The sequence below is a fragment of the Hibiscus syriacus genome, unplaced genomic scaffold (genome assembly GCF_006381635.1).
Source record: "Hibiscus syriacus cultivar Baekdansim isolate YM2019G1 unplaced genomic scaffold, ASM638163v2 tig00111715_pilon, whole genome shotgun sequence".
Taxonomy (NCBI): Eukaryota; Viridiplantae; Streptophyta; class Magnoliopsida; order Malvales; family Malvaceae; genus Hibiscus; species Hibiscus syriacus.
The window spans coordinates 423,442-442,898 of NW_024063160.1; the positions used below are offsets into that span (position 1 = coordinate 423,442).

At 32.9% G+C, this 19,457-nt stretch overlaps 2 protein-coding genes and 1 pseudogene across 2 annotated transcripts; 1 reads left to right on the plus strand and 2 right to left on the minus strand.

Moving 5' to 3' along the window:
- Window positions 1-2,889: 2,889 nt before the first annotated feature.
- Window positions 2,890-6,014, plus strand: LOC120168194 (annotated as a pseudogene).
- A 1,591-nt stretch (window positions 6,015-7,605) lies between these two features.
- On the minus strand, window positions 7,606-9,059 carry LOC120168149. Its single transcript, XM_039176970.1, has 4 exons — window positions 8,648-9,059; window positions 8,199-8,318; window positions 7,902-8,000; window positions 7,606-7,809 (listed from the first exon to the last, which is right to left on the minus strand). Exons 1-4 carry the CDS (start codon window positions 9,011-9,013, stop codon window positions 7,615-7,617), a joined length of 780 nt encoding a protein of 259 aa, XP_039032901.1. The 5' UTR covers window positions 9,014-9,059; the 3' UTR covers window positions 7,606-7,614.
- Window positions 9,060-13,210: 4,151 nt separating this feature from the next.
- On the minus strand, window positions 13,211-16,557 carry LOC120168205. The gene is made up of 4 exons (XM_039177005.1): window positions 16,344-16,557; window positions 15,040-15,455; window positions 14,636-14,667; window positions 13,211-14,506 (listed from the first exon to the last, which is right to left on the minus strand). Exons 2-4 carry the CDS (start codon window positions 15,374-15,376, stop codon window positions 13,559-13,561), a joined length of 1,317 nt encoding a protein of 438 aa, XP_039032936.1. The 5' UTR covers window positions 15,377-15,455; window positions 16,344-16,557; the 3' UTR covers window positions 13,211-13,558.
- Between the last annotated feature and the right edge of the window lie 2,900 nt (window positions 16,558-19,457).

The window sequence follows — 19,457 nt, forward strand, 5'->3', positions numbered from 1 at the left end:
AATTATGTATTTATATTTTATTTTAATTATTTAATATTATCCTCGTTAAAAAATAATTTATTACTTAATAATTTATTTTAATTATTTAAAAGTAAATAAAATTCATGGTTTATATATTGAAATATTAATAAAATATTTTATTATTTAATAATTTATTTTAATTATTTAAAATTAAATAAAATTCATGATTTATATATTGAAATATTAATAAAATATTTTATTTCAAAGTGTTAAAAAGTATTGATAATATATTTATTCTTAATAAAATATTTCATTTATAAAAATATTATTAATGAGTTGTCTTAAAATATTTTTTTATATTCTTATTATAGTTTAAATGATATTATATATATATATATATATATCATAGTATTAATAAGTGTAAGTATAATTTAAATTATATATTTTTAATTTACAACGTAATGTCTTGGTCGGACCTTTTCAAAGGGCCTTAACACGACTGGGAAAGAGCTTGCTTTTAAAAACATTAAATCCAAACAAACTCAACTCTTGCACTTTAAATTACTTATATAGTATGTAGGACAACATGAAATCAAGTATAACCAAATTAGTTTGTATAAATAATGTTATTAAAAAGTTCAATGAGATGAGGTTAAGACATGCGCCTGACATATGCCTGAAATTTATACAATAATTAGAGATAATTCGACTAGACTTTGCCTCAATTTAGACACATAATGCATTCGGAAGAGGGATTAAATGCACCTCGTTGTCCTTTGAACAGGAAACTTTGAATGATCCTTGCCATTGTGGAGCATCTACGGTCATAAAGATCTTAATATTTTCTGTCCATAACAATGAATAATATCCTTTGCTCAAGGAAGGGTACTTGTCAATTTATTGTTGAGATTCAATTGAAATTTCAAACCTTGAAATTTCAATGCAACAACATATACTCCAAGGTCCAGCCGCCTGCATTTGGCTTTGAACTTCAGCTATCCTGTATGAAGTTTCACTTTAATCTTTTCCATTATAAATGATGAATTTACAATTCTAATTTCTTGAGAGTTTATGAAATAGCCTCCGATGAAAATCTCGATTTCCCTAAACCTTAACCGAAATCAATAACTAAACCTCGCATCCTTCACAGGGTCCTTTTCCCTCCAACATTGGCTCACTGGATAACTGAAGTATCGATAAGTAGAGTTTCTTTGTGTGCCTAAAATCACTATTGGGATCGCTGCCAATTCATGACAAGGAGCAAATCCTCCCCTTAACCATTACCGACTAATAACCAACGTTTTGGAACTTTTCTGAATAAGCTGAGTAAGTTGTTAGAAAGGTTGAAAAAGTTTTGGATAGCTGAATAAACTCATCTTAAAATTCAGGGAATTAATGACTGAAGATTCTCCTCCATGACAGTTTCCTTTCACTTAACACAAAATCCTGACCGTCAAAAGGGTGGAACATTTCTTGGCAGAAAATGAAAGCTCTTTTTCATTAAGGCACTGCTTTTGGTGCATCCGATTCCTTTCCTTTGAATCGGTTCCCTTCATAGAGGAATTTGGAAAACAGAATAAGCTTCTGCAGTATACAGACTGAAAAAATCAAAACCATATCTGATCGATATCATAATTCAACTCCAAAATGCCCCTTTTTTTCTGCTTATAAATACAAATCATATCTCTCATCCACTTCCTCAGTGCCGCTCAAAACCAGCTTCTTACCCCCGTTCCTGTCAAGTAATCAGTCAAGCCTTTGCTCCTTGAGAAATGGTAATTGACATTATTTCGGTTTAACTATTTGTTTCTTCAGTTTATTGATCGATTTTCTAGTGAGTTAAATTCTCCTGTATGATGCTGGCAGAGTATCGAGGATGATCAGAAACCTGTAGCAGTTGGGCCATGGGGAAGCCAAGGAGGATATTATTGGGATGACGGGGTTTTCTCCACGATAAGGCAATTGTTGATAGTTCATGGATCCGGCATTGACTCTATCCAGATCGAATATGATCATAAGGGGAACTTTTTTGGTCAAGGAAGCATGGAGGAAATGGAGGCTCCAAGACAGATAAGGTCAGGCTTCATTCCTTGATTTTGATAACAAGTTCACGAAAACAACTATTGATTACCATGCTTAATAGCAGGTATCACATTAAATAGTAATTTTACCGACTTTAGTGTCTTTTAGGATACTTGTCATGCAAGTCATCTCATGCTTAGGTTGATACTTGATTGGAAAAGCTATGGGGTAGAATCTTAAAATGCATAGAATTCATTAGATTTGAGGTTCATCGTGAAGTGGCAGATCTTAATTCTTATAGCTTGCTATATATATATATAGTGGACGGTACTAAAATTCACTTAGATGATATTCTTTGTGTGATATAAATTCCTTTTAGGTCAAACTTGATTTTCCAGATGAGTTTCTTACTTGATTATTCCTCTGAGATTTTGACACACATCACGGAACCTTCCCGCCTTTAATGGACATGGGGCCCGATGTGATAAAGTCACTAACATTCCACACCAGCAAACGGAAACAAGGGCCTTCTTTCACTAACAAAATGAATGAAGGCCAGATTGTTGGATTCATTGGCAGGGAAACATAATTGTTTAATGCAAAGCATAATCGTCTTGGGAATGACCAATTGCATACACTAGTGATTTATAAAAATTAAAAATATATATGAATTATCAATATCTTAAATAAAAATTTAAGGAGTCTTTTATTAAAAGAAATACTGATTCAACTTTTTCGAAAGATTGCGGGAGAAATTCAAATTTTTAAAAGGTTAACGTTCAAATTTAATTAAAAAATTAAAGACTGAATAGATAAAAGATATAAATTTTAAGTACTAAATTCATTATTAGACCTATCTGCTTTATAGGCGGCTTAAGGAATCCATATATATATATATATATATAGTCGCAGACGATTACAGGTAGTCCCCAGATCGCACAACTCCTTCCTCAAGAAACCTTGTGAATGCCCAAACACAAGGCTTTCGTTAAAATCAAACCCCTTCGAACTCCGATTAGAGATCGTGACAATGAGCGACGGAGAAGATGCCGTACGACGCCGTAATGCTATTGCGGAGTACCGGAAGAAACTCCTTCAACACAAAGAGTATGAATCTAGGGTTCGATCAGGTATCCTCCCACTTTTATCATAATTCCCACAATCTAACCCTAATTGGGGTCGCTTTTCTCTTTTCCTTGGGCCTCGTTTTATTTCCATTTGAATTATTATTATTTTTTGTTCGTCCGTTTACGATTTAGGATTTGGGGTTTTGCTTTCTCTCTCTGTTATATCAACACCTTGTTTGATTTACAAATATAGCTTCTTTGGAAATTCGGTTTTTTTATGGAGACAGCTTGAGTAGGTAAAATTTGGCGAAATACTTTATGCTTTGGTTGGTGCTATAGATAACTGCTTGTTTTCAACTGAGATTATACTTTTCAGTGACTTTGACTTGGGCTGATGATTGTATTTTGTTTATGTTTGGATGAAATTGAAATTTTGGCTTTCTGAGAAAATTAAACAAAAGAAAAGAATGCTTGTAGTCTTTGGTTACGTGAAGGTGTATTAGTTGTTTGAAGACCAGTTCTTTATCTTATTAATATGGCGCACGCTTAACATGATTTTGACTTGTTTTTCTGTTGAATGTTTAGCTAGGGAGAATCTGAGAGGTGCTAAGAAGGAGTTCAACAAAACAGAAGATGATTTGAAATCTCTTCAGAGTGTTGGACAGATAATTGGAGAAGTTCTCAGGCCTCTTGATAATGAACGCTGTAAGTGCTTCTTACCCTGCCTTGCCTCTTTTTTTTTTTCATCTTTTAACGTTGGTGTTGGTAGTCGGTACATTAGTCCGAGTGGCTAAGGATCATCAATATTTGCATTGGACACATATAAAGTTTGTTTGGTTATTCTTATTTATAAAATTGCACAATTTGGCATCTGAGTAGTTGCATTTGAAATTTAGGTTGTTTGTTGGTTCATTTTTCACTAGACTTGATTGCTACTAGACAATTGGATGTTTATATGAAATTTCAGTGATTGTTAAAGCAAGCAGTGGCCCTCGCTATGTGGTTGGTTGCCGCAGCAAAGTTGATAAGGAGAAGCTAACTTCAGGAACTCGTGTAGTTCTTGATATGACAACACTTACAATAATGCGGGCCCTTCCTCGTGAGGTAAGTATTAGCACATCCTAATTGGTTCAGCTGTAAATAAATCTATAAAAGCAAGATCACCTTGCAGATATCTGAAACCATGGTGCATCATTGATTGACAGGTTGATCCAGTTGTTTACAATATGTTGCATGAAGACCCTGGTAATGTCAGCTACTCAGCTGTTGGTGGTTTATCTGATCAAATTCGAGAGCTAAGGGAATCTATCGAGCTCCCTCTCATGAATCCTGAGCTTTTCCTTAGAGTTGGAATTAAACCTCCCAAGGTGATTATTGCTTCCTGTCTCCATCTCTGTTGATTCCTGAATTTCAGTGGGTGTGCTTGTGTAGGGTGACAGGGGAAGCATGCTGTGACCGAGTGTTTTATGGTTGATGATCATCTGAAATTGCCTGTTTTATTTGCAGGGTGTCCTACTCTATGGACCTCCTGGTACGGGTAAGACATTGCTAGCCAGAGCAATAGCAAGTAATATGATGCTAATTTCTTGAAGGTCAGTATTTTTGTACCTACGACTTACCTTGTGGTTTTCTCATCCTGTCCCTAAATGATTGCATTTACCTATTTTTTCCAACTGAATCCAGGTTGTTTCAAGTGCAATAATTGACAAGTACATTGGAGAAAGTGCAAGGCTGATACGAGAAATGTTTGGATATGCCCGTGCTCACCAAGTGAGAGCCTGGAGTTATGAATGTTTCTTTATGCTTCTTTTTAAATGTTACTGTCATTCTTATGTTTGTTTCTTTTTGTTCAGCCTTGCATCATCTTTATGGATGAGATTGATGCCATCGGTGGGCGTCGTTTCAGTGAGGGAACAAGCGCTGACCGTGAAATACAGAGAACACTGATGGAGTTGCTTAATCAGCTTGACGGATTTGATTCACTTGGGAAGGTAAACAGTTTTGTCATAAACATAGTTCAATATTGTGATCTAAAGCATATATTCTACATGCCATAGTGTGGGTAAAGAGTGGCGTATTCTGGTAGCTTGTTTCTGTAAACTTCTAAGTGCCTTTAATTACTGTTTTATCTCTTTTATGTCCTCGGAAAACAGGCCTACCCGTTATTGTCATCAAGTGTTTGCCAGGTGGCATGGATTTTTTTTTTAATTTAATGCATATATGGACTGAAGCTCAAATTTCTCTTATTTTAACCTTCATTGCTGCTCAGTACTTGGGTTTGTTCTTTTGTTCCCAAAACCATTGTCAACTTAAAATTGTTTCATGTAGGTTAAAATGATCATGGCTACAAACCGACCTGATGTTCTAGATCCTGCCCTTCTGCGCCCTGGACGGCTAGACCGAAAGATCGAGATTCCATTGCCAAATGAGCAATCAAGAATGGAGATCCTCAAGATTCATGCTGCTGGCATTGCCAAGCATGGTGAAATTGACTATGAGGCAGTTGTTAAACTTGCTGAGGTTGGTCAACGGTGTGGCTTGTCTCTCTTTCATTGGTGTAATTCTCATCACTAATATAGTTTGTCTCCATTGCTTTAGGGCTTTAATGGCGCTGATCTGCGAAATGTTTGCACGGAGGCTGGAATGTCAGCAATCCGTGCTGAACGTGATTATGTCATCCATGAAGATTTCATGAAGGTATATTATATAACAATGAAATTTAAAGAATGCCATTTCATTTGGGTTTATGTGCAGAGCTTTATGGAAATGATAATTTCCCCATTTTCCAGTAGTGTGGCATTACAAAAATTTGGATAGCTGCTAAAGATGTGCGTGCTTCTATGTGGTTAAATTGCAGGCAGTAAGAAAATTGAACGAAGCCAAGAAACTGGAATCGACTGCACATTACAGTACTGATTTTGGGAAAGAGTAGAGCTTCTGTGCTTGTTGAAGCCATGGAGTACCTGGCAGTGCATATTTACATTTTCTTTGTCCACCTCAACTCGAGTTAAATGTTCGCCTTTTGTATCCAACATATTCTGAATTGTACTGTTTTAAATATCATTGCCCTTCGTATGACAAAAAGGTTGCGCATTATTACAGTACCTCGGGAGACGTGTGATGGAGGCTTTTGAATGTCGTAGTAATTGATTTACTTTACCCTGAAATTATGGTATCTTTTGACTTTATTTTGAAAATCAGACCGGCCTGTTCAACTGGAACCGTTGTTTAGTTTAATTTATTTTAAACTGGTTGAACTGTTATTAGTGAACCGGTCAGAACCGTTCGAACCGGACTGGCTGAAAATCGAGAAATATCGGGGAAAACTAAGATTTGTGTTTGTTTTTTTTTTTAAAAAAATTAAACTAAAAAACATCGTTTGTTAAACGAGCCAAGTCGAATTCGAGTATTGCTGAGCTCGACTCGAACTTGAAAACTTTAAAAGTAAGTTCAACTCAACTCAAACTCGTAAGCTAAAAATTATCAAGTTCAACTCAAATTCGAAATATAATATTGAAACTTGAACTCAAAAAGGCTTGAACTTAAAAAAAATTAGAAGCTCGATTGAAACCTAAAATTCGAGCTTGATTGAAGTGAAAGAATAGTTCACTCAATACTCACCAAAAGGCTTCAAAATTTTGAATGTCAAATTACCTCTATTATTTATAGAAGTTAGTTGTGATGCGCTTATATGTTTCTTAGCAATGTGAGATTGTTTTGTTATCATATTTTTACTCTTTAGACTTTTGGGATGCTCTTATATGTTTCTTAGCCATGTCGGATTGTTTTTTTAAAAAAAAAATTAAACCAAACAATATCATTTTGTTATGATTTTTTTAACCTCAAATTTATTTTTTAATTATAGTTATATAATTATATTTATTATTTAATATGTTTTACCTTAAATATTATGTTGTAGTTAATTTGAATCATTTTGTTTCACTTGATTTTATGGTTTTTAACTTATATATGTTATGACTTGCTTTGAATATGACTTGTGATATAATTTTTTTTTATTAAATATTTTTGGTATTTTTATTTAATTTTTTAAATAATTATGACGTCGTCCGGTTATTCCGACCGATCAAATCAGTTCAACCGATTAAACCAATAAACCGATAGCATGACCGGTTCATTAATCGGTCCGGTTTTGAAAACCATGTCTTTTGAGCATTCGTTTGGGTGGTTATATATTTTAAATTGAATTTTTCAACCACCACCAAGTGTCTATTTATATCATTATTATTGTCCCTAGTTGGCAGTTTTCTGAAGTGACAGGTTAATATCATCGTAACAAACATTTTCCGTTTGCCATCTGTCGGTGGTCTTTGGACCACTCTTGTTGAATCGATTAATTAAAACTATTAGCTATGCTTTCCTGAAGAACTGGAACTGTTGGAGTTTATTAACTCTTATTACATGTTATCTGGCTGAAAGAATAAAACAATGAGTGTATGAATCTATATGTTTTTCTCAAGTAAAAATCAGCTTCAATGCCAACCGTAATTCTTATTAATTACTCCATAAAATTGAAGTCAAATCTTGTACGATAAATCCTGCATATTTATGCAGAACGATTAAAACACCATGAAAAGTGCACGATAATGAATCCTAGTAAAGTATTAGTCCATTTTGCAGTTTGCAGGGAAGTAGTAGCAGGGCTCACTTTCTTCGTTGACTTAGTAAGCTTGTATTTCACCATCCTTACAATCTTGTAGAACCAGAAAGTACTCACTAACTGCAGTCCTACGGCCGTTGCCTGAGTAACAACACGTCAATACTAGTAGGCAGTTAGATATTAATCGATGATCGATTTATAGGAAGAAGAGGTTAATTAGTCACAAGTAATACCTTGATAAGTATAGGATTACTGGCTGCTGATAGAGTAAGAAAAAGGAGATAGGGTCCACCCACCATCCTTGCTACCGAAAATATTACGGCGAATATGATCTGTTCAAAACTCAAACTACCATTCATCTTCCACTTCACTAGGCTAAATAATTCAATGCTATTTAAAAACTTCAAAGATGATATAACCAAAAGTTAATGATTAATAAATTACCGGAATTAGGTTAGGTGCAAGTACTGAAACAAAGCAAAAAAAGAAAAAAAAAAACTTTAAAAACATTTAAGAGTTTGGAAACTAACATCTGCTGCTAGATTGAGGTGGGTGTCCTTGTAACCAAGTTCTTTAAGCAGCTCCCTGGCGTGGAGGAAAGGACTTGAGATCTCCGTTATGAATAATGCTGCAACTTGTTCTGCTCCACACTGCATAATATATAACCACTTGGTTTTACTGGATAAGCTAATCTAGTAGAAACCATGCATGGCCTAACCGACTCCGCTTAATCCTCTAATGGAGTAATGTTTAGAATCTTGGGATGGGACTTTGATTTTCGTCAAATGAACTTTGGAAATGAGAAGAGTTATTTCCTCTAAAATCGTTTACAAAATTGGGTTTTGATTTCTTCTTGGAAAAAAATTGTAGATGTAATTTGTAAACACCTGTAAAACTACGCGAAAGAAAATCGTCATAATAGTTCGTTTGAGACGAAGAAACAGAAAGTGAAAAGCAAAAAAGAATGAAGGATGAAGACCTTTCGAAAGGCAAGGCCAGCACCAAGACCGACGATGCCGACCAAGTGATGAACTGCGTTGTCAAAACTGTAGCGCTCGTCAAAGAGGCAGCATATCAGGTCATATATAAAATAAGCCACCGTAACACCCAAAGCTTGCCTCTGCTTAGGAGAAGAGGTGGAAGCCAAAGGACAAACGGGGCAGCTCCAATCTTCAACGGAGAGCGAGGCTAAAATTACAGCCAAAATAGCATGAATTGTAGAAACGATGCGGCTGCAGTACCCAAAGGAGCGTTTGGAGAAGATTTTTCTGATTGAAACAAAAAGTGTGCCCCATGAGACTACTCCCAACACAATCAAATTCACGTCTTCGTATTCCTCCCCCATGACTTTCTTCCAAACTCAAAGCTAACCCAACAAAGACTAAATAATGAGGCAAAAGAAACAACTTTTTGAATAAAAGTTAACCCCTTATCGCACACGGACACATTTCTAAAATTTTAAACTTTTAGAAGAAAAAAATAAATCTTTTATAAAAGAAATATAAATAAAATTATCTAAAATATATAAAAAAAAACTAAAAGTTTTAGAAACTACCACCACTTCGCCTAGGTCCACCCTACTCTTGATTATGTTATAAGTTTACAGGGAAAAGCAAACTGGAAGTCTGGAACATTTTACGGCAAACAATAACTCCCCCCTTCATCTAATGCCATGAATGGCGTGTGCGTATATACTTTTTTCTTTTTTTGAGTAAAGCGTGTGCATATATATGGGTAGTTTGTTAGTCAAAATTAAGATTAAAAATGATAGAAAATGGATGTAATTAAAAATATTATAAAAATACAATATATTTTATTGCAAATAATTTATAATATTATTTTTTTAACTTTTTTTTTATATTTTCGGTTGATTCAAATATATTATGAAGAAGATAACATTTTTTGTTATCAACCGAAAATTTAATATTTTAGGTTGCATCTAATAAAAATGTTTGAGTCTGTTTAATTCTATAAAATATAAGATATTTTTATTTTCATTTTCTTATAAAATAAAAACGTTGAAGAAAATATGTTTGAATGTAAAATTAGAAAATGATTTATGGAGAATGAAAATAGAAATAAGTGAAAATATAAAAACATAAAAAATACATTTTTAATATTTTCATTAAAATTATTTTTAAAATTTAAATAGGAAATACAAGATTTAGATTTTTAACTTAACTTACATAGATTCAAATCCTTCTAAAAATATTTTTTTTGACTTAATGGTATCGAAAACCCTCAATTTTTTACAAATAAATAAAAAAATAAATGTGGTCCCTAATTTTTTTATACTCAATATGGTCCTTAAATTAAATTATTTAATAATTTAATTTTGTAGTATTTTTATATTTAATGTATTGAATATCTTGATAATTATTTATATTTTAAATTTTAAAAATTTTTATTTTTAAAAAATTAAGTAGTTCCTCAAACTTTCTAAAAAATCAATTAGACCCTTGTACTTAGTCAAAAAATCAATTGAGTCAATCTATTACATTATCGTCCAACGTATATTATCACAACAACATCATGAACTGTCACATCAATATTATATGTTATCATATAAGTTTTGTGAATTGTTATGTAAGCGTCCTGATGATCAACATTTGATTCTATTAATCAAAAGATTAGATTGATTTTTCTCAAATTAAGGTCACATTTAGTGAAAGAAAAAAATAAAAAAATCATAGACTACATTAATTTTTCTTCAAAAGTTTTAGAACCTTAAATACTATTAAATATATATATATATATTATTTCAATGACACTTTCGTGTGTCTTGCTGATAATAATATTTTATTATTTTTATTTCTAAATTCAACTTTTCATTTATATAAACTAAACATGTTTTTTTAATTTTTAAAAAAATAAAAATAAAAATATTTTCTGAAAACAAAATAAAAAATAATTTCTTAAATTGCGTCTATCGTCTACTGTTTCTTAAATTGGGATGTTATACTCTGCAGTATATACGCTAACGCAGTTGTGGAATAAAAGAGTTGCTGGATCATGCATTAGGCCAGGCATAATGGCAAGCAGGTCCACAGTTAATGAGTTTATACGTGTTCAAAAAGTCACGTTAATCACTTATTCATTAACGGTCTTAATTTCTTAACAAAATTATAATGCGATATATTAATATTTCAATTAAAATGTTAATTGTATGCTTTTATAAAATTAAACATATACCACAATATACTTTAATTTTAGGTTACTTTTGAAATTGATTATTGCCTCTCGTATAAAAAAAAATCATTATCTGTTGTTTGTTAGAAAATACTTAAATCCATGAATTTATTTTTCCTTTTTACGAGATCCAATTCCTCGCATTAAGGCATGCTTTAATTATTTGTACCAGTTTTATTAATGATTTTGTTGTAATATTACAAACTATTTTTATCCCTTATTTATTATGCATTTTTGTACTTTAAGTTTCACTCTGTAACATTTATGGTGCTTTAAATCTGGGTGTAATGGTGAGTTAACCTGGATGGACCAATCGACGGGTGAGGTAGTCGTCTCCCAGAAAATTTAAAATTGATAAGAGGATATATGAAGCGCTCGTATTTAAAATAAATTATTGTGACCTTCTATTTTTTATATCTAATGTGACTCTTTGACTAATGATTTTCGTTATTAATTGTTACAGTACTGACGTTGCACTTCATATTGCTAACGTGACAATCCACAATGACCGGTGACGTGAGTGATGTTGTGATAAATTAGCTAAACTGGTTTTTTAAAAAATTAAAGGACTTATTTGACTTTTTTTCAGAAAAATATTTTAAATTTTAAAATTTTAAATTATACTGTAAACATTAAATGTTAAAATGTTCGAAGAAAAATTAAATTATTAAAAAAAATAAAATAATTTATTAATCAGAATGATTGAAAATGTTACTGTTAAATGATTCATTCAATTTAGAGACAAATTTTAATGGCAATTTTAATTTTATTTAACATTATAATTATAAATGTTCACACTTATCAATTTTAATGTAAATTTTATTTTATTTTATAGAGAAAAATGTTCTATTAAATAAATAAATTAATATCAGGGATAATAAAAAAATATTAAAAACACGATTTCATATTTAATGAATTTTATTTTCTTCTATTATATTATATTCACTAAAACACTCTTTTTTAATTGTAGAATTATTTTTAAATATTTTCTTAATTATATACTTTATGATAATATATATAAATATTAATTTTATAATTTTATTTTTATAAGAGTTTATAATATTTATTCAGTTAAATTTTATTGAAATATAGTGATTTCGAATTAGAAAGACATTTAGAGTTTAAGATGATTAGAAGTAAATGTATAAAATAAAATTTGTAGGTGATGGAAAAAAATAATGTTTATATAAAAAAAATCAGGTTAAATTCGAGGTAAAATATAATAATATATTTTTTATTTTTAGTAATTTTTTTATATTTTTATTTTAAATTAGAAATATTTTTTATTTAAAAAAACAAAAAAAATCCATAAATTTTTATAGAGAAAAAATTAATTTGACCCACAAACTCAGCCAAAAAACCAATTTAATCCACCTCAAATACTATGGAAATCATTATTTCCCTTCTTTGAAACGACAACCAACCACCACAAATAAACTAACTAAGAAGAGTAAGAAACACTTTGATTTGGTAGGGCACATATCCTAAGGCCAGGAATATGACAGATTGCTTCGCCAGATTAAGAACGTCCTCTTTGAATATTAAACTTTAACTACAAAAAAAGGACAGCATTTTCAGTTGTACAATTTTTCTCAGCCAAAACCCACTCCCTCTTCAACTTAACTTCAAAGATTCAAGTCAGTTTCAATTCAAGGATAAGAAATCTGCAACTTTGCAGAAGATGGCAGCAGCATGATCATCAATACACGACTTTCAGATACAAATTATAAGTGCAACATTAGTTAATGATTTAACTATTAAGCTTTACCTTCATTTTATCTTATACTTATTGTCTCCGTTGGATCCGCTTGTAACTGTTAACGTGTTATGCCACAAATAACTTTGTTTTGTTCTCAACTCTTGTTTGTGTGACAGTAAAAAATTGATTAAATTATTAATTCACAAGGCAACTTCAATAGGCGAGTAACGAATTTATAATGCACATGTGAAGAAAGAACTGAACTAGCAGTACAGGTACAGCTTCTTTGTGTGAGTAACAAATCCGAATTAGAGTGGATTATTGACCAAACAATGCTGAAATCAGTTGCAGCGAAATGAACCATTGGGTTCTGAAAATTGAGAAACTGATAGCGCTCTTAGGAAGACATTAAGTCCTCTACTCTCCGTAAATTCCAGCCCCAGCGCAACACAGAACGACAAGTGCACAATACATTGTGTATTTAATGGTCGAAACTGTCATAAAATACAGCAAAGAATAGCTGAAAGGCCAAGTACAGTAAACTTCTTAGTGCTTACTTTTACTAATCAATTCAATTCTTCATCGAGTTTATCTGTCGTGCGCCGAAGCCAGAAAGTCTAAATTTATCATATCAGAGTCATCCATAATGGCATGTAAAATCTACAAAGAACAACATTACTTGCTCTCTAGAAATCAAGAAACTAACTTCATTTTTAGATTACTTTGAACTCCCAAAACCCACCATTGGGTATCTAAATTCCAAAACTATGGGCAAACGAAAAATGTATAGGGCTAGAGTTATAAAGTGGGTTAGTGGAAATTTAATGCCACTCCTGTTGATGGTATTAGCTTGGAAAGGAAACCTCTAACTTAAGAAGGTGAGACTAGGCTGCATTGTGGAAGCCTGACTCACAAACCCTTAACATAAGAATATTCACTGTCTGATAAACTTCTACGATGAAACGGGCAGGCTCCTCACCTCTTGCCAGAAAAAGAGGAAACTCAATCTTTTCGATATTTTATCCAAAACCCCTTCTTCCTAGCAGAATCGTTCTCAGATAGTGATCTACCCCACCTAGACCCAATCGAGAAGTGGCGTTTCAAGAAAGGCTTTGCCAAGGAGCTTCTCCGGCTTGAACTGGGTTCCAACTTTGTATCTTTTCCTTCTCGTTTGTTGTTTTCTACGTGTTCAATATCATCACAACAATCATCAACAGAACTATCTATGACTCTATTCTTGAACAACTTAAGATGTTTTGCCTTCAACTCTGCTTCAGCTTTTAAAGTTTTTTTGCATATCTTTGAGACCTGTTTTTCTCCAACCATACATATTGGGCAGGCTGGGTCATATCTGTCAGCCTCTAGCGTCATTGTCTCCAAGCATTCAGCATGATAAACATGTCCACAGACAAGCACAGAAACCACTGAAATCTCATTGCTATTCCATGCAGATCTCTCAGCTAAAAGCTTCGAGCAAGCACCACAAGTTCGCATATCTATGGATGTAGAATATGAAAATCTCCTGCTACATCCATTTGTCTTGCCATAACTAGAACTTAAGTGTTCACTGTCAAAAGACCACCTTTCTCCTTGAGAAGAGGCCACAACCTCTGAAAAAGTGCGTACAGACCAGCCATCAGAAGAGCCACCATGAGACCCAGCTGTTAAACCATTGCTACATCTGGAGAGCATGAAAGATGACCTTGCTTCAGACGTGGAATAATTATTTGGCGACTTCAATACCAAGATTCGACTATCAGAAACCTGCCTCGATAACTGTTGCCCAGGTGAATGGCGAGCCTGTGGTGATGGGGTTGAATTTGGAGGCAGCAAATGAGCATGGCTAGACAAAGTATCTGTTATTGGTGGTGAGAATGATGACGGTATACAAAATGAAGGTTTTAGTGAAGATGAATCAATGATATCAGGAGATTCTGCCAAATTCTTCACCTGAAATAAAACCAGAAAGGTATTTTAGCCATCAGTAGAATAGGCTAGTATATCACCACAAGTCACAGGAAACACACAAAGCATAAAAGGCTATTCAAGTAAAGTCAATATCAGCTAAATCAAACTTACATCAACTGAATAATTGCTTGCTCTTGATATGCCTGCACCAACAACATAAAACAATATCAAACACAACAGAAACAAATCACAAAATAGAGGGAACAGGCTAGCAGCTTCATTACTCAGAACAGTATTGAGAGAAAAAGGATAGAAGTAGACAATAACATGATAAACGCAAGTTGAATATACATAAACAAGTCTGTTTTATTTTTATTCGACATGTTACCCTGCATATTAAAGGTTAGGCATTATCAACAGGACAGAAGACCATTGTATCCTTTTGCATCCATGGGCGAACTTGCATAAATTACATAATCTCCAAATGAAACAATTAACATAAAACAAAAATTCTAGCAAAGATTTCCTAAACCCCTTTAGGGCCTTGGGCTATTTCAATTAGCAAGTGATTTTACCTGAAGGATGGGTCATCATATTCTCACCCATTTCTTCACGGACTGGTGATTTTTGAGAAGTGGGTGTTCCATATGCCTCAATCTCATGTAGACTTCCCTGATCAGAAAGATTACCTCTATCAGATCCTAATGACCCCTTTATCTCCATGCTAACATTTGTGCTAGTTCCATTAGACACCTGATAAGAAGGCTCATAAATTTCACCAGCTACACGCCTTCGATTATCTCGGCAGAGGCTCAATGATGGCGAACGCCTCACATTTCTATTCAAAGTCTCAAGTCCTGTTCTGTTTGGAATGGTTCTGTCCCTTGCGGCAACACAACAAGCGGATCCCATGATCACTCAAATACCCGAAAGTGATTTTCTTTTTACGAAATTGCAACACCGATTCAAGCTATGAACTCAAGGGAAAAGGCTGCATAGATTGATAAAACCGATTATTGCCTGTAAAAGAAATCACAATCTAAAATTGCCGAAGATTGATTGAACAGACAGCTTAAACCAACCTAACAAACTTAAAAGATAGCTACTTTAGCTAACCACAACTGACTGGATAAGTTTCATTTTTCTAAAGAGCAATTTTACAATTTCATTTCATTTCGCTCTTAACTCCATGATCAAAACCTAGGGTAAAAATTAGAGCTAACAATATTATATATATAAAAGCCCATGAAGATCAGTTTTAATAAAATAAATAAAAAATAATAAAAGAGTAAATTGCATGGGAGCCGTATATATTATTTTATATTCAGTTTGAAGTGCTCTTTGAGATCAAGAAAAATAAATAAAAAATAGTATAAGTGAAAAATAGATTAGTAGCAGATAGCAGGGTTACTAAAGTACAACATTATGCGCGAAAATTCCAGCTAGTGCAAAGCATCATCCTCAATTAATTAATTAATCATTACATGGCTTTCTTCAAAGACGGAATAAGAATAATGTAAAATAAAACATTTAAGTCACGAATATTTGCATAATTAAAGTCTTCAAAGTTCAACTATTCCAGAGCATAGTTTTATTTCACTTTTTAACAAAGAAAAGGCATAAACCCCCACAACGCCAAAGTTTCCGAACATTTACTGTTCTACCAAACAAACAAAAAATGGCATAAAAAGTTATTGAAAATCCAGGAAAAATTTAAAAGCAGCTTAAACAAGGGTGCGAGCGGTTTAGCACCTACTCCATTCTCAGAACTGATTTCGAGCTATCAAAATCCAAGAAAAAAAACCTATCACCCACCCAAAACCTGAAATAAACACATTAACATTAATTTTTTTAATGAAAAAAGAGGGAAGAAACTTACAGATTGGAATAATTAGAGAATAATGGAGCTGAAGAAGAATAGGGAAGGGCGAGATTTGAATGGCGCAGAAAATTTCAAAGGCGGATGTTGAGGAAGGGCAGGGAGGAAGACGACGGTCGCGACGGAAATGATGAAAAGGGAGTAATGTTTGAAAATGAAAGAGAGAGTCAAGGGGTCTGAATGGGGAATTGTGTCTCCTCGTCTGTATGTAGTACTGCTTCTTTTTCCGCTCCCTCTCTCGTTTTAAGTTTACTTTTCCCTTTTGTTTTTATTTTTTTATGAGTTAATTACATTATTTGCCCCCAAATTATAACACTCACTTTGAATTGGACCTTAAACTTTCGAATATTTCAATTATATCCTAAAATTATAACTCTCATTCTATATTACTCCTTAAATTTTTTAAAATTCTAATTTCATACCTAAACTATGACCCTCATTCTTAATTGGTCCTCAAAATTTTGTTAAACTATGTCCCTCATTCTAAATGGGTCCCCAGCTTTTAAATTCTCTAATCCCATCCCTAAATTCATCCAAATATGTAATCAACCTATATTTTTTTTTTCAAACATACAATAATGTAACCTGGCCTAATGATGTTATTAACAATGGATGTGATTAGTATATAAGTATATTTTGGGATGAAATTGGAATGCTCAAAAACATTAGAATTAATTTAGAAGAAGGTCATAGTTTAGGGATGAAATTAAAATGTTCAAAAGTTTGAGGACTAATTTAGAATGATAGACATAATGGAAGGATGAAATTAAAATATTTAAAAGTTTAGATACTAATTTGTATGTACTATGTATTTTGATGTTGTAATAAGGTTTATATATATATATGCTCAATATTATCATATCTAGAGTCCAGACTCTCTTAATTTTTGTAGTGATTTTTTTTTTCCAAAAAAAAGGTTAAAATTGCATCACGTGTTTTTACCATTGACAGTATTTATAATATTTGCATGTATATATGTACATATATACTGCTGGAAATGAATAATTGCACCATTTCCTATCTTTCTTTCCACTTGGTGGGTCCGGTCCGAGACATTGTGAACTTTTGTAATGAAGGCTGATAACGACCTTTGCCTCGGTCGGACCTTCATATTTTCAATCGTGATTCTTTCTTCCCTGTGAAGTATCCTTTCTCCGCGGGTGTAACGTTGGATTAATACGTAGTTGGCTGAGACAATTAGTCAAGTTACGTTAGATTAAATGAAACAAAGATTGAATAAATTATATTTAATTTAAAATAAAATATAAAAATATTTTCACTCCTTTATTCTTAAAATTTTAATCTCGTTAAATTTTAGTTTCGAGTTTCTCTAGTATTTTTTTATATACTATATATAATGAAATATACTTATATAAAAATATAAATTTAAAATTTATTAATTAAATGACTATATTTCATTATTGAATGTAATTATAAAAAGTAAAATAATTAAGACCAAAACCCAATAATTAGGGTTCGAATTGCAAATGGATCGAACTTGATTGGAAGGTCGCTTCCTTTTTGTTGGATTCACAAGAAGTAAATGCAACTGAATTATGTTTAAGTAAACATGTTCCCTCCTATGGGTTCAGCGGTAATCAGTGAATGTAATTTTAATCATATATGGTGATTGGCATTGTAGCTGAGATTCATATTAGAGGTTAAGAAGCAGTGATTAAAAGGGGAAAATACTGATAGCGAAACACAAACGATCGTGCATGCTTTTGATCATTTGCCTGTCACAGCTCTATTCCATTGCAGAAGTAGTTCTTCGGGGTCTTAATGGGAGCTGAAGTTGTCAGTTGAAGGTATATATATGCCATTTTTTTGTTATTATTTTACATACATCATTTAGTACATCAACTATTGAATCTCTCGCCATTCCTTTTTCCCCTCTGTGGTTCTGGTCTGGACTGGTGAATGTCTCAAATACTAATTGTTCTTCTTTCTCTTATATATAACTGTTCTGTATTGTTGATGTACCTTTGCTGCATCAACTCCAGTGGATCAAAGGAGTTTCTTGCAGGGTTTGCCTTCGTTAAACAAGGTGTGCAGATCTAATCTGTTGTTTAGATATCACGTCACGTGGTTATGTGCATGTTATTGGAGGAGATTACCTTACAGGTCGGATGCCACCTGCAGTCTAAAGGGGCAAGTTTGGTGCAATTTAGGACAACTGTGACTTTTCCTTATCTATTTACTGTTGTGGAGTGCATATGATGTGCACTTGCTGCCCTGTACACTGACATTCCATTTATTAGTGAAACTGTCCAAATTCCATATGATCAAGGGAAAACTGATACCTCGAACTTTTCTATATTTCCATTATGTGTTGTTTGTTTTGGGAAAATTTTCAGGCAGCTATGAATGTTTTGGGTTGAGTATTGCCTTTGGTCCCCTTTTTATAATATAGGAATCTTCAAGTTTTATCTGATGCTGTATATCCATCAAAGCATCTTGTCCCTACTTTCCGCTTCCTTCCTCTCCAAGTGGACCTCCTTTTCTTTAGTTAATGATGATTAAGTGAACACTTCTCTGTATCTGCAATACCCGTGACTGGTGAACCTGGTGTTTAACTTAGTTTATGCGGTCATTTCGAATTACGAATTAAAATTGTGGTTATGTTTGAAAATGATTCCATGAAGCCTATCAAACAACTTGATGATTTGAGATGATGAAACCGTAACCTGCTATTCTTTTGGATGAATTCAACACAATGTTTCTTTGGACTCAATTATTTCAAAAGTCTTGCACCATCTTCTGTCAGTGCCTTTGATAGTTTCATATCACTTGGCCTACCATCAAAAGGAAAACGAAAAGAACCGCGGGGGGGATGTGTTGTTGATTGAATGTCTATAATCAAAAGAACCAGGTAAAGTTCTTGGCACGCACACAGACATTTGAAAAAGGGGGGGGGGGATGATAATTGGGCTTATAAAAATCGCAATCTGAATAAATAAAAAATTCAACTATAAATACTAATGGGTAATTGTAATCATGTTTTGCTGGCCTTATCTTCCTCTTCTGATTTGGAATTCTTTTTTGTAAATGATTTTGAAGTTTGTGAAAGATCATATACATATCATGTAATCTATTCATTTTAATACCACTTAA

Excerpts from the sequence above, each read along its gene's own strand:
- LOC120168205 (XM_039177005.1), bottom strand. The coding sequence starts at position 15,376 with ATGGGATCCGCTTGTTGTGTTGCCGCAAGGGACAGAACCATTCCAAAC. Across the intron at positions 14,668-15,039 it reads TATGATGACCCATCCTTCAG|GCATATCAAGAGCAAGCAAT; the intron begins GTAAAATCACTT and ends TTGTTGGTGCAG. Across the intron at positions 14,507-14,635 it reads CAAGCAATTATTCAGTTGAT|GTGAAGAATTTGGCAGAATC; the intron begins GTAAGTTTGATT and ends GTTTTATTTCAG.
- LOC120168149 (XM_039176970.1), bottom strand. The coding sequence starts at position 9,013 with ATGGGGGAGGAATACGAAGACGTGAATTTGATTGTGTTGGGAGTAGTC. Across the intron at positions 8,001-8,198 it reads ACCTCAATCTAGCAGCAGAT|ATCATATTCGCCGTAATATT; the intron begins GTTAGTTTCCAA and ends AGTTTTGAACAG. Across the intron at positions 7,810-7,901 it reads GTAATCCTATACTTATCAAG|GCAACGGCCGTAGGACTGCA; the intron begins GTATTACTTGTG and ends GTTGTTACTCAG.